The sequence below is a fragment of the Nicotiana tabacum genome, chromosome 6, assembly GCF_000715075.1.
Source record: "Nicotiana tabacum cultivar K326 chromosome 6, ASM71507v2, whole genome shotgun sequence".
Lineage (NCBI taxonomy): Eukaryota > Viridiplantae > Streptophyta > Magnoliopsida > Solanales > Solanaceae > Nicotiana > Nicotiana tabacum.
The window spans coordinates 216,392,148-216,406,283 of record NC_134085.1 but is presented as its reverse complement, the minus strand read 5'-3'; the positions used below and the strand labels follow the sequence as shown (position 1 = coordinate 216,406,283).

At 36.9% G+C, this 14,136-nt stretch overlaps 2 protein-coding genes across 2 annotated transcripts; one reads left to right on the top strand and one right to left on the bottom strand.

The window, feature by feature from the left end:
- The first annotated feature begins 681 nt into the window (after window positions 1-681).
- LOC107823069 (ABC transporter B family member 25) lies at window positions 682-7,483 on the top strand. Its single transcript, XM_075256699.1, has 17 exons — window positions 682-937; window positions 1,839-1,907; window positions 1,995-2,030; window positions 2,110-2,184; window positions 2,281-2,405; window positions 2,636-2,735; window positions 2,863-3,034; window positions 3,136-3,254; window positions 4,719-4,829; window positions 4,940-5,084; window positions 5,301-5,433; window positions 6,039-6,114; window positions 6,191-6,256; window positions 6,368-6,475; window positions 6,685-6,792; window positions 6,871-7,068; window positions 7,148-7,483. Exons 1-17 carry the CDS (start codon window positions 860-862, stop codon window positions 7,349-7,351), a joined length of 1,923 nt encoding a protein of 640 aa, XP_075112800.1. The 5' UTR covers window positions 682-859; the 3' UTR covers window positions 7,352-7,483.
- Window positions 7,484-12,781: 5,298 nt separating this feature from the next.
- Window positions 12,782-13,591, bottom strand: LOC142182337 (uncharacterized). Its single transcript, XM_075256597.1, has one exon. The coding sequence runs from the start codon at window positions 13,589-13,591 to the stop codon at window positions 12,782-12,784; it is 810 nt and encodes a 269-aa protein (XP_075112698.1).
- Between the last annotated feature and the right edge of the window lie 545 nt (window positions 13,592-14,136).

Sequence of the window (14,136 nt, the reverse complement as noted above, 5' to 3'; positions counted from 1 at the left end):
AATGAATTCCTAAAACAAATAGACTTTTCTATAATAATCCTCCTTTATATAGTGGTACTTCACTATAACGATCACGTTTTCTTTTATACTATTTTTCATGTTATATTATAATATTTATTTTTTATAATAGTATTTTACCATATTATCCAAAAATGTCGGACAAACAAAATTATTATAAAAAAAATTAATTGTACAAATATAATAGAAACAAAAATTACTAAATTCGGTCGAATCAATAAGTCATACCCTACCTCCGCCCCCTTGATTTTAAGAAATGTGAATACTACAATGTGACGCAAATTTGTGTATCTTTGTATTCATGTGACAAATTTGCATTTGCATTGGTGATAAAATTGTCCGTAGCTTTACAAATACAACAACAACAACCCAGTATAATCTCATTTAATAGGGTCTGGGGAGGGTAGTGTGTACGCAGACATTACCCTTACCCTGGGGTAGAGGGGCTGGCTCCAAATAGACCTCCGGCATCCTTCCCTCCAATAACTTCTCACTTTACTCTTAGGGAGACTCGAACTCAGAACGTTTTAGTTGGAAGTGGAGGTTGTTTAGCGTCGTAAACTCTGTTGTCGTAGCTTTACAAATGACATAAGCACTTAGCTCAAGAAAATGTATCTTTATTCACAGCAGGGATAGAACATGGGGTCTCGCGTCTTGGTCTCCAAGAAATTCCCAAGCACTTCCTTTATAACCTATCAATGCTAGACGACAATTTCCTTTTTTCCAATTATATATAAATAAAAAATACTGCATATAAGACCTTCCCCTCATCAGCTACCCATCTCAGTTTCTGGTTTTCAGTTTGAACTTAAAAACTGTAGCGAGCGAGCGAGCTCAATCCATGAACTACCATTCAGGAATGCATGGCCATGGCCATGGCCTTGGTGGTGCGCGAACTCCTCTCTTAGATAGAACTGATGTAAGTTTCTTTATATTTTTCTCAACTCTGCTATTTTTCATCTTTAAATTAAATTCCCCTTTCTTGTTGGTTTTTTTTTGCAAATTTACATTCATAGGCCTCTACACGTCCATCATTTTTATGTCGTCAATCCTCTTTCATCGTACGTAACATTTATTTTATTGTGTCACATAGCATGAGCTGCGAATTTAGGTTGTTAGGTCATGAGGTTCTATATTGTTGTAATTAGCCAAGTTTCAATTGTATTTGCATGGGGTTTTATGGTTCAAGGCAATCTCAGAGTAAATGGAACTGTCTAAATGGAACTTACAGTCATAAACTTCCTGGTATTTAGCTTGGTTAGAAAGGCAGAACGCCAATTTGAACATTAAGGGTTTCAATTCGAGATTCTATCACAGCCCATTTGATTTACTGGGTTCTAAATCTATTACTACATATTTATTTATTTATTTAGTAAATTTTAATACAGAGGCAGAGCCAAAGCCATTGGGTTCGGATGAACCCATTAGTTACCTTCTACGCCGCCCTTGTTAGAAGTTAGAACATCGACATGAGCAAGAAACTTGACTTAATCCATCTCTCTTTGGTTCGACCTAAGGGAAACTTGTCCATTGAAGTTTATTGCATATAAAGGCTGTCTCTAGTTTATAACTTATTTGAGATTCCTATCATTGAGCATGTAGTTTTCTTTGTGATGCACATGAGTTGCTATTGTAAATAATACTTTGTTAATGGTCAGGAGCATCACATTAGTAGTTTCAGAATTTGGCTTGGGCAAGAAGATCATTTGTCTATTAGTAGCATCACATTAGTAGTTCCAGAGTTTGACTTGGGAAACAAGATCATTGGTCTTTTAGCAGATTAATTTTTTGGTTTTTACTGTTCATATCTATCTTTATAGTTAGGGAGAAAGAGAAATGGTGCTGAAAATGGTCAGCTACAAGACCTTGAGCATGGTGATTCTGTTCCGGTAATTTACCTTTTGCTTTCAGTTTTCAAGTCATGTCTTACGGTCCATTGTTAGTGTACAAAGAGCTAACTTCATCTTCATCTTCAGGCACCAAATATTGGATTTGGCAGAGTCCTTTCACTTGTAAGTGGATGTTGTTTGTGTATGTACTGGCAAACAGTGTGTACACTTGAATTAAAGCAAACATGCTCCTGTTTTGCAGGCGAAGCCTGAAGCAGGAAGTTTGGTAATCGCGACAATTGCCTTGCTGATTGCGTCAACATCAAGCATTTTGATTGTAGGTACCTCTTCCAATTCACTGCTTTTATACTGAAGCGAAAGCTGGATTTCCTGGATTCTCTTATCACTGACTTTATAATGCTCAAATTTGCAGCCAAAATTTGGGGGCCAAATAATTGATATTGTTTCAGGTGATATCCAAACACCTGAACAGAAATCAGAAGCTTTGAATGCAGTCAAGAACACAATACTTGAAATCTTTCTGATTGTCATAGTCGGGTATCCCCTGCAACTTTTGGCCAACTTTCTTATTCTCTCTTTTCATGCTGCTAAAGAAAAGCTTCAGTATCTTTATTTTCATTATCAGTAACTTGAGATTGGAGATTGTATTTCTATTATTTTAGGCTTTCACAGGAGGGTGACATAATGAGACACTTAGTTCTACATTATGTTTTTTGCCTTCAATTGCATTTTGTTATTTCTAATTTTGCAACAATTGCCTCTTTCAGTTCTGTTTGCACAGCACTCCGAGCATGGTTGTTCTCTTCTGCCAGTGAAAGGGTTGTAGCCCGGTTAAGAAAGAACCTGCTCAGTCACCTTGTTCACCAGGTAAAGATATACTCTTGGCTAATTTCCCCTAATTAGTTTTTTTATATCATTCTCACTTTGATAGGGTAGGTCTTGTTTTTTCTTTCCATCCTTGAGATCTTTCTGAAAGACAAAATGCATTCTTCAGGAGATAGCGTTCTTCGATGTTACTCGAACAGGGGAGCTTCTCAGTAGGCTATCTGAAGATACCCAGATCATAAAGAATGCTGCAACTACTAACCTTTCAGAGGCTTTGAGGAATCTTGCTACTGCATTTATTGGACTAGGGTTTATGTTTCAAACATCATGGAAATTAACATGTAAAGAGATAAAATCTTCTTAAGAGGATACTATTTGTTCCAATCTTTTTCTTTTTATTATTTTGTATTTTTACTAATTTAAACAAAAAATACAAATCTAGTGTTGTCGCTAGCTGTTGTACCAGTCATATCAGTTGCAGTACGCAGATTTGGTCGCTACATGCGTGAACTTTCCCACAAAACTCAAGCTGCTGCAGCAGTAGCCTCGTCCATTGCTGAGGTTTGTTACTCTGCTCGTATAGGTTGTCTATTTCTTCCTGCATTCTAAATACATCAGTTGTATTCTAGTTGAAGTTCTTGCAAAGTAGACTTCCCAAATTTGCATGGATACAGTGATTGTTGCTTGGACCCTACCAATAAACCATTGTCTTTCAAAGGGAGTTTGTAGGGATGACGCGGGGCCGGGGTGGGTTGATTTTGTTTTTAAAAAAAGATCTTGGCGGGTTGCGGGTTGACGCGGGTGTTGGTGCAGGTTTGGCAAAGCTAGAAACATATACTGATTTATGCAATCACCAATAATGACTCTGGCTTGACAGAAGAGCTTTGATGCTTACAATAGTCTGGTGTTGTAGTATAAAATCCTAATATCATATTTGCATGCTTATGATTAATATCAGCTATTGTTTTCTGGGTAAGTATTAATATCAGATTCTTCACTCCTCCTACTGCTTCTTCACTTGCAAATTTCAGCACATTCTTTTGTTGACCATTTTAGTAGTTGTTACCTCTCAATTCTCACCATTGATGTTGATTAATTGTGAGTGTCTTAAATTCATCATTTTTGTTATCGGTGGTTTTGATTTATGCATTTTATCACTAAACTGAAATAGTGAATTACTTGTTGAGAAGTTAATGATAAGAGTGGTGTCATATATTTTTTAAACATCTCAAATGGAAAGACAAAAAAATCAGAGGAATTGAGACATGATGAGTAGCGTCTGATGGTTCTTTAAAATCTATTAACTATTTTCTTTTTCTCTCTTATTGTCCATAAAAGAAAAAAGAAACTTAGTAAAACAGTTTACAGTTGCACCCACGTTAAATCCTTAACTGACATAGAGAATTCCAATCAAAAGATAAAAAAGAAATAAAACTGACAAAATGAAGAAGAAAAAGTTAAGCAGGGCGGGGCGGGTGGATGCTGGGTGTGGGATGGGTGGACGCGGATGAAAATTCTATGCAGGACGGAGCGGGTTGAAATTTTGCGGGTTAAGACAAAATCCGCACACGCATCGCTTTCCGTCCCTACCAGTTATAGAAACTAAATCTTACATCCTTTGAATATGAACGTTTGCGTGGAGTTTTTCATTGAAGTAGTGCTAAAGTAGTTCATAAATGCGCCATCACTGTTGGCTGCCATCATGTAGGCTTGTTATGTGTACTCCCTTGAAGCAGTGTGGTAACTATCAACAGAGAAATGATACTAGAAAGTCTTGTTACTTAATTCTGCTGAGTTCAAGTTTCTGCTGGGATCTTGCAGTGTTATATGAACTTTCACGTTGCCGGGGAGTACATGTTTGCTGGCAATTAATATGTATCCTTTATTTTATTTTATTTCAAATTAATATGTTTCCTTTATCACCTCACTTTTTTTGTTATGTTTCCGAATATTGTAAGAAACATAGTATCCTAGAAATTTATCAATGGTTTATTCTCATGTAATCAAGGTGAACTTTGTGTTTAGGAAACTTTTGGCGCTATACGCACAGTGAGATCATTTGCACAGGAAGATTATGAGATTTCACGCTATTCAGAGAAAGTTGATGAGACCTTAAAGCTTGGGCTTGGACAGGCTGTGAGTTGCTTAATTCTTCCACCTCTGCACAAGAAAAGAAGAGAGAAAGAGAGAGATTTATGGTGAAAGGATGAGAAGGAAAACCTGATATCTCGTTTTTTCTTCTGCAGAAAGTGGTTGGTCTTTTCTCTGGAAGCTTAAATGCAGCATCTACTCTATCAGTTATTGTAGTAGTAATATATGGAGCCACTCTAACTATCCAAGGCGCTATGACACCTGGAGCTCTTACATCCTTCATACTCTATAGCTTGACAGGTGACTCCCTCATTGGTTGTCTTGAGTGAATTGTACCTCTGGATGCCCCATAACTTATAGTAATATTTTAGCATTTATCAATTTCTATCTTAGATCATTTGTTCACTACTAATATTTTAGCGTTTATCAATTTCTATCCTAGAACCTTTGTTGCCTAATATTTTAGCATTCTATCTTAGATCCTTTGTTTACGTAAACAATTGAATATGCTTACAGTTGGATCATCAGTATCTGGACTATCTGGATTATATACTGTAGCAATGAAAGCTGCTGGAGCCAGCAGACGGGTATTTCAGCTCTTGGATCGTACGTCGTCCATGCCAGAATCAGGAAACCAATGTCCTTTGGGGTTTGTTCCTTTATTCTCCTAATCCAACAGTTTTCTTTTTGTTCTTTTAACAAGTCAATAGTTAGTTGTTCAATACCTCTTTACCGCTAAAAGATTTCAGCAATGTCAGGGTTTGTGGCATAAACACTAATTAGTGTCACTGGAAGACATTCTATGAACAGATGCTTCTCATCTGGTAATATGTAATCAGTGACCCATGGTGAAAATGCCTTTCATTTTTCTGCATGTTAAGAAGCTATGTTTAATGGAATATTCAGGTTTTTTAAAAATAGAAGCATGCCTTTTGATGGGTGTTCTCATTCATTGGTTCTCACATTGTGTACGCAAATTCCATTTCTTTTATGTCTGCCAAAATTTCGATTAAAGCTGGCCTATGCTGTTGCAACTTCAAGCTGTTCTTGTGCCTTCAATTCTGATATGCATCCATGCTCACGTACCAATATCTTTTAATCCGTCATATCAGATTTTGCATTGTGAAGCAATTAAACCTCTCTGATTCTCAGGATCAGAGACAATTATCTGACTATTATACTCAAATTATGTTTCTCTAGCCAGTCACACTCCACATGACTAAATTAAATGTCGGTTGCTTGCTTTTGTTACAGTGATCAAGCTGCAGAGGTAGAATTGGATGATGTCTGGTTCGCCTATCCGTCCCGTCCTAGCCACACGATCCTCAAGGTTAGGAGCATATCTTTTTATAAAATACCTATATGAACAAAAATGGCTGTTGACCAAAAAAACACTGTTGGTTCAGGGTATAACATTGAAGCTGCCATCTGGTTCAAAGGTTGCACTGGTTGGTCCAAGTGGTGGTGGAAAGGTAAGACCCTCTGTTATTAAAGTTCCATATCATGCCTATGCTGTTCCACACCTCCAGTTTCTGTTCATTAAAAAGAAAGAGTTATGACCGCTCATGAATTCTTTGCTGCAGACCACAATAGCAAATTTGATAGAAAGATTTTATGATCCCATTAAAGGGAAGGTCTTGCTCAATGGGGTTCCTCTGGTTGAAATATCTCATAAGCACCTACACCATAAGGTAATGCTGGAAATAAATAGAGTGTTTGTGAAGCTAATATTCTCTTTGCATGAAAAGTAGCTCAGATATTTCACCGTACAATTCCTCAACATGGAGGCACCTTAAAGGCTTCGCCCCTTCCCCAGTCTTTTTTAAGATAAAAATGACGTTTTTCAGCTTTTACAACTTGTAGATTCCTAAAGTAATTCATCTCTTCCAAAAAATGTCAGGTTAGTATTGTGAGCCAGGAACCTGTTCTTTTCAACTGTTCCATTGAAGAAAATATTGCCTATGGATTGGGTGGCAAAGCAAGCAGTGATGATATAGAAAAAGCAGCTGTAAGTTTCAGAGTCTTTAATGTCTAATTGCATTCTTCTGCAATTATTCTAACTGTTATCACGTTGCTGTTTGAACAGAAAATGGCGAATGCTCATGAATTTATATCCAATTTTCCTGAAAAATATCAAACCCATGTCGGAGAACGAGGATTGAGACTTTCTGGTGGTCAGAAGCAGAGAATTGCAATTGCTAGAGCGCTGCTGATGAACCCAAAAGTTCTATTGTTGGATGAGGCCACGAGCGCTCTGGATGCTGAAAGTGAATATCTTGTTCAGGTCTGCTTTTTATCTGATACTGCCTATCTTATATCTCCCTTGATTGTTTAACTAAATGACTTGAGATCTCTTGTAATAGGATGCCATGGATTCCCTAATGAAAGGCAGAACCGTTCTTGTCATAGCTCATAGGCTTTCGACTGTCAAGAGTGCAAACACTGTGGCTGTTGTTTCCGATGGTCAAATAGTGGAAAGTGGCACACATGATGATCTTCTAAACAAGAATGGGATCTATACAGCACTAGTGAGGAGGCAATTGCAGGGACACAAATCTGATAGCTAGTTCTCAGCTTTATTCAAAGCCAAGTGATAGACTGAGTTAGCAAGAAGAAATGTTCAATGAATTTGCATTCACATATAGAAAGTGTAAGGAACAGCAATCATTCCATAAATGACGATTTGTAAACAATAGTTCGATATCATATGTGCAAATCATGCATTTTAACCATTTCAAAACTTAGAGTAAGCCATCTAAACTACCTTCATGTAAAATGGTGTTTGAGTGAGTTATGAGCATCCCCCATGTCAATCAAACCTTGGAATTGGCTGGTTTGGCCAAAGTGCTTTTTTGGGCCAAAAGAAGCTTTTGGAAGGAAAAAAAATGTTTTTGAGGAGTAGCAGAAACAGTTTTAGAGAAACAAAAAAAAGTAGCTTCTCCCCAAAAATATTTTTTTGAGAAGCATTTTTGAGAAAAATACACTTAGAAGCAATTTTTTAAAGTTTGAGCAAACACTAATTGTTGTTCAGAAGTGTTTTTCAAACTAATTAGTCAAACACAAACTGCTTCTCAGCAAAAATACTTTTGAGAAAAGAACTTTTGAAAAAAAATACTTCTCAAAATAAACTGATTTTTGCAACTTGGCCAAACGGGCTATAATTCCGGTATAAAATTTGGAACTACTTTTATCGATTATGGTTATTAGTTAATATCGGCCTAAATTAATATCACATTGAATGCGAGATAATAATCCCCTGATAGATATGTACACAATACTTTAATAATGAGGTCGTCCTAATGGACAACTCACCCTGAAACACTACACTTTTTGTCAGTTGGTCAATTGTTGTACAGTACAGTAGAGCCAATTCTGCGAGCTTAGACTAGGCATCCTTAATTAACTTTCTGAAAAAGAACCCTATTGGCAGGCGTTTCCATTAATTACCTCCTTCACTTTTGTTACTTCTTAATCAGACCCCGTCATCTTTACTTCTTGGTGGAGGTATGCATAGGTCGGGTTGGTTCGTATTTTATAATTATCAAACTAAACTAATTGTGTCAGATTATTAAATTTAAAGACCAAACCAAACCAATAAAATTCGGGTTTTTCACTTTCAATTTTTCTCGGGTTTTCGGGTTTTTCCGGTAAAATATTCGTAAAACAAAACATATAAATTATGCTCAAAATATTTCTTTAGTCCTAGTAAGATACAAATATATAATGTATTTTCCAAGAAAATAATACAAAATATGAGATATATCATGATATTATTCTAAAATATTCAATAATAAAATTATGTAATATAAATATTGCTAATTAAAAAGTCATATTAAAAATAAACATAATCTAAGAGTACTAAATCATGCTAAAATAAGTAGACTAATAAGGGAGTATTAAATATATGACTAAACGCTAAAGAAAAAATAAAAATAGGTTATGCATTTTCCCATTCGTAGTATTGAATTAAATTAGCAATAGTATTGATTTGATTTTGGTTTGGGCTTTTGTTAGCACTATTTAATTTACTAATGTTAATGGCTATAAAATTTATTAGAACATTCAAAAGTTCTAAGTCCAACCTTGAAATAATACATCAAAAAATAAAATTATTAAATCTTTTAAGAAATATTTATAAATTACATCACAATAAGTATATTTATATATTAAATATATCTAAAATTTCTATATATGTAATGTCGGGTTGGTTTGGTTTCGGTTTGACTTTCTTTAGTGTTAATTTGTTGAATCTACACTCAATGATCTTAGATTGATAGCATGCAATCGAATTTGGGAAGAGTTATGAAGGATCTAGAAGAAGGAAATGAGGAGAAGACAAATGCATTTTTGCTTCTGTTGAAGAAGAAGAAGCAGTACAGCTGATTTTTGGAGGGGCACTGTTTATTTAACAGAAAACACGTGCCCGTTTCCACTTTCTAACACTATGACCCTCAACTTCCTTTCTTTACATTTAGGTCCATCTATTAGCTTTCTAACTAACTAACAACTAACTTTAATTAGTGTTCCTGATACTCCCCCTCAAACTGGAGGATGGAAAGCATCGAACATTCCCAATTTGGACATCAACATTTGATGCTGAGCTACTCCAAGACCCTTTGTCATCATGTATGCTACCTGTTCTCTTGTACAAATGTAATGAGTAGATATTAATCCACTTTTGATCTTTTCTCTCACGAAATTGCAATCAATCTCAATGGGTTTTGTCCGTTCATGGTAAATTAGATTTGCAGCTATTTGTAAAGCTGTTTTACTATCACAAAAAAACCTTTACTGGCATTTGCAAAGATACATCAAATTCCTTCAGCAATCCAACTAGCCATACCAATTCTTCACTAACTGCTGCCATGCTTTTGTACTCTGCTTCTGCTGAACTTCTACTGACTGTCTGTTATTTCTTGGACTTCCAGGAAATCAATGATTCGCCAAGCTTAATAACATAGCATGTCACTGATCTTCTGGTGTTTGGGCAAGATGCCCAGTCTGAATCACAATAGGTTGTGATCTCTTCCAATGTCCCCATCTTCAATAGTATTCCTTTTCCTGGTGATCCTTTTATATATTTCACCACTCTCATAGCTACCTCCAAGTGCGACTATTTGGGATGTTGCATGAATTGACTTAGGAACTGCACTACAAAGCATATATTCGGCCTTGTTATGGTCAAATAAATCAGCTTTCCAATCAACTTTTGATAGCTTTCTATACCTGTCAGCTCTTCATCTCATTTGAGTCCTGCATGCTTATCATAGTCAATGGTTGTAAGCTTTTGATTTTGTTCAAGAGGTGAACTTGTAGGCTTTGCCCCACTAAGTCCTAAATCTGATATGAGCTCTAGTGCATACTTTCTCTGATTCAATAGTATGCCTTTGTGTGACCTCATGATTTCAATCCCCCAAAAATACCCAAGTTCTCCTAAGTCTTTGAGTTTGAAGGACTTATGTAGGGTCCTTTTAACTTCATCTATCATCTCACTGCTGCTGTCAGTGATCATCAAGTCATCAACATATATCAAAATGATCACCAAGTCTGTTCCTGGCTTCTTTGTGAACAAGGAATAATCATAGGCATTTTGCATATATCCTGCGTCAGTCAGAGCATTGGTTAGCTTGATATTCCATTGCCTTGATGCCTGCTTGAGTCCATAAAGAGACTTAAGTAGCTTGCAAACCTGAGACTCCCCCTGCCTATGGAATCCTTGTGGCAAAGTCATGTAGACTTCTTCATAAAGATCACCCTGCAGAAATACATTGTTTACATCCGTTTGGAATAACTTCCAACCTTTAGAGGCTGCAAGGCTAATCACAATCCTTACAGTGACCATATTTTCAACAGGAGAAAAGGTCTTATGGTAGTCAAGACCTTCCTGTTGGGTGTAACCTTTAGCAACTAAGCGTGTCTTGAACCTATCAACTTCCCCATTGGCCTTGTATTTGATTTTGTACACCCACTTTGAACCAATTGCTTTCTTTCTTGGTTGCAAGTCTACAATCTCCCAAGTGTTGTTAGCCTCAAGTGCTTGAATTTCTTCTTGCATAGCTTGAATCCATCTCCCATCTGTAGAGGCTTCATAGAATGTCTTAGGTTCTGTGAGAGTAGAGAAATTGGAGAGGTAGGCTTGATAGTGTTCTGGCAAATGTGTGTAATTGATATAGCTTGAAATTGGATAGGCAATATCCTGATGGTTTTAGACCAGTGACATAATCTTTGAGCCAAATTGCTGGTTTTGTACCCCTGGTGGATTTCCTAAGAATAGGAGCTTCTGCATTGATAGCAGGTTCAACTGACTATGATTGTTGAGTGGTACCTTGTTGTTCCTGCAAATCTGCTTCAACTTCCTGCATAGTGGCTAGAGGTTTAGCTACAATATCTTCAGATGCATTTGGAGTAGGTGCATCAACTCCTGTTGGCTCAACCAAAACTGCATCTGATAGTTCAATAGCAGGGATTCCTTCTTCCTCCATGTTTTCATTGCCTAAGTCTTCTTGTGAGTCAAGAGGGACACCATCACCATATGCTCCTAGTGTATTAGTGTTCATATCTGTTGGTGCAAGAATAAACAAGTCCTCCTGGCAAACTTCATCACCTTGGAAAGGAAAAATATCTTCTCTAAAAGTCACATCCCTGCTGACAAAGAAAGTGTTAGATTCTAAGTTAAAAAGGTTGTATCCTTTTTGTGTCTCTGAGTACCCCATGATTACTACTCTTCTGGCTCTAACAACAAATTTGTCACCTCTAGGAAGGGTACTTGCATAGCATAAACAACCAAACACTCTCAAATGATCTATGCTTGGTTGTTTGCCATACAACAGTTCATAGGGAGATCTTTTGTTCAAAACCTGTATGGGTATCTTGTTGTTGAGATACACTGCTGTTTTAATACATTCTCCCCAGAATCTGATTGGCACATTACTCTGTAGCTTGAGTGCTCTATCCACATCAATGATATGTCTATGTTTTCTTTCCACCACTCCATTCTGCTGTGGAGTGTATGGACAAATGCTTTGATGAACAATCCCAAGTGCTTTAAACAAGTCACTACACTGGCTATTGAAAAATTCTGTACCATTGTTTGTTCTCAATGTCTTAACCATCACACCAAACTGATTTTTTACTAAAGAAAGAAAGTCTTTCAGCACAACAAAAACTTCACATTTGGACTTTAACAAACAAGTCCAAGTATATCTACTATAGTCATCAACCAGAGTAACAAAATATTATTTTCCATTATAAGTTCCTACCTTGTAAGGACCCCATACATTAGCATGCACTAATTGAACCACACAGTTTGAACTACTGTTACTTATGGGAAAACTCAGTCTGCTTTGTTTAGCTAAAGGGCAAATTTGACATTCCTTTTGCATCTTCAGCCTCACTTTATTCTTTAAATCTGGCAAATGCTGCATAGCATATGTGGAGGCATGTCCTAGCCTTTGATACCACAATGTGGTTGTTACTCCCTCTCTGTGAAATGAACCAGCAGCAACTACATCTCCTCTACTGAGTATGTAAAGTCCACTATCTTCTCTACTAATCCCCAATACCATGCCACTGCATAGTCCCTGAAATACACAAAAATCAGGGAAAAAACATGCAGAGCAACATAGGTCCTTAGTCAACTTGGATACTGAGAGTAAGTTGAACTTAAAATTTGGTACATATAACACATTCTTGATTTTCTGACTCCCTAATATTGTAGCATCTCCAGCATGCATGATTTCAGATCTATATCCTGTAGGTGTTTGTACTCTAAAACTATTATGTCCTTCTACAGGTCTAATAAAATCCAATACACTATTGCAAAATGTTATGTGGTGTGATGCACCTGAGTCTATTATCCAATCATATGCATAAACATTGGATACATTAGACATCAATGACATAATACCTGCCATGTTTGAAGATCCAGTCAACTTTGATGGCCCTGCACTCCTCTCTTTTGATGAAGTTTTCTCCAGCAGGCTTATCAACTGTTTGTACTATTCTGCTGTGAGATAGTTCCCCTGTGGTTGATTTCTGGCTTCAGCACCTGCATCTGTGTTAGCATTGTTAGCAAAAGGTTTATATGTACCTAGTTGTTCCTTCTTTTTGCTCTTGAAATCCGGAGGATAGCCTATTATTTTGTAACAATTTTCCTTCAAATGACCTTTATAACCACAATGCTCGCATATCAGCCCTGGCTTCTTGCCTTTGAACATCTGACCCCTTCCTGCTAAAATTGTTAGTGGTTCCTTATTTGTTTCCACAACACCTAGTGTTCTCTGACTTTCTTCCTGTATAGCTACTGCATATGCTTGAATAACTGACAAAACTGGCCTTTTCTGCAATATATTGCTCCTTACTTGACTGTAACTCTCATTGAGTCCCATAAGAAACTGCAACAATCTTTGCCTCACTAGATGTTCCACATAAGGCCTCGATTCTTCACCGTCACAAGAAGGTAATTGGGCCAAAATGTCTAACTCATCCCACAGATCTTTCATTTTTGAGAAATATGAAGTAACCGACTCAGTTCCTTGCTTTAGGCTTGCAATGTCAGTCCAAAGTTGATAGATTCGAGTCAAATTATCCGTGTCAAACCTCTCTTTGAACTCATCCCATACTTTCTTCGCACTTGAAGCATACATGATGCTAGGTACCAACTCACTTGCTACAGTGCTACTCAACCAGTAAACCACAACAGCATTACATCTCTCCCATTGCGTTTCCAATTCTCCTTTGTACGATTTCTTTACACATGTACCGTCCACAAACCCTAGCTTATTCTTCACTAATAGTGCAACCGTCATTGCCCTGCCCATAGGGCATAGTTTTTCGGCCCTGTGAGCTTCAACGAGATCAATGTTGTGTCAGGTGCATCTGAATCTCGAAGAAACAGTGGGTGATTGTGAGGTAGTTGTGCAATTTCATCTGTCGCCATAGCTGAACTTCAAAAAATTCTGCAATTTCTCAAAATTCTGCAACTTCAATCACTTCGATCTACGCAATTATAACGATCTAGGCTCCGATACCATGTTAATTTGTTGAATCTACACTCAATGATCTTAGATTGATAACATGCAATCGAATTTGGGAAGAGTTATGAAGGATCTAGAAGAAGGACATGAGGAGAAGACAAATGCATTTTTGCTTATGTTGAAGAAGAAGAAGCAGTATAACTGTTTTTGGAGGGACACTGTTTATTTAACATAAAACACGTGCCCTTTTCCACTTTCTAACACCATGACCCTAAACTTCCTTTCTTTACATTTAGGTCCATCTATTAGCTTTCTAACTAACTAACAACTAACTTTAATTAGTGTTTCTGATATTTAGTTAAAACCAACCCAACCCA

What these genes read in the sequence shown, in the direction of transcription:
- LOC107823069 (XM_075256699.1), top strand. Translation starts at nt 860, where the DNA reads ATGAACTACCATTCAGGAATGCATGGCCATGGCCATGGCCTTGGTGGT. An exon ending in TAGCCTCGTCCATTGCTGAG is followed by an intron (nt 3,255 to 4,718) that starts GTTTGTTACTCT and finishes CTTTGTGTTTAG; the next exon opens with GAAACTTTTGGCGCTATACG. An exon ending in AGCTTGGGCTTGGACAGGCT is followed by an intron (nt 4,830 to 4,939) that starts GTGAGTTGCTTA and finishes TTTCTTCTGCAG; the next exon opens with AAAGTGGTTGGTCTTTTCTC.
- LOC142182337 (XM_075256597.1), bottom strand. Translation starts at nt 13,591, where the DNA reads ATGACGGTTGCACTATTAGTGAAGAATAAGCTAGGGTTTGTGGACGGT.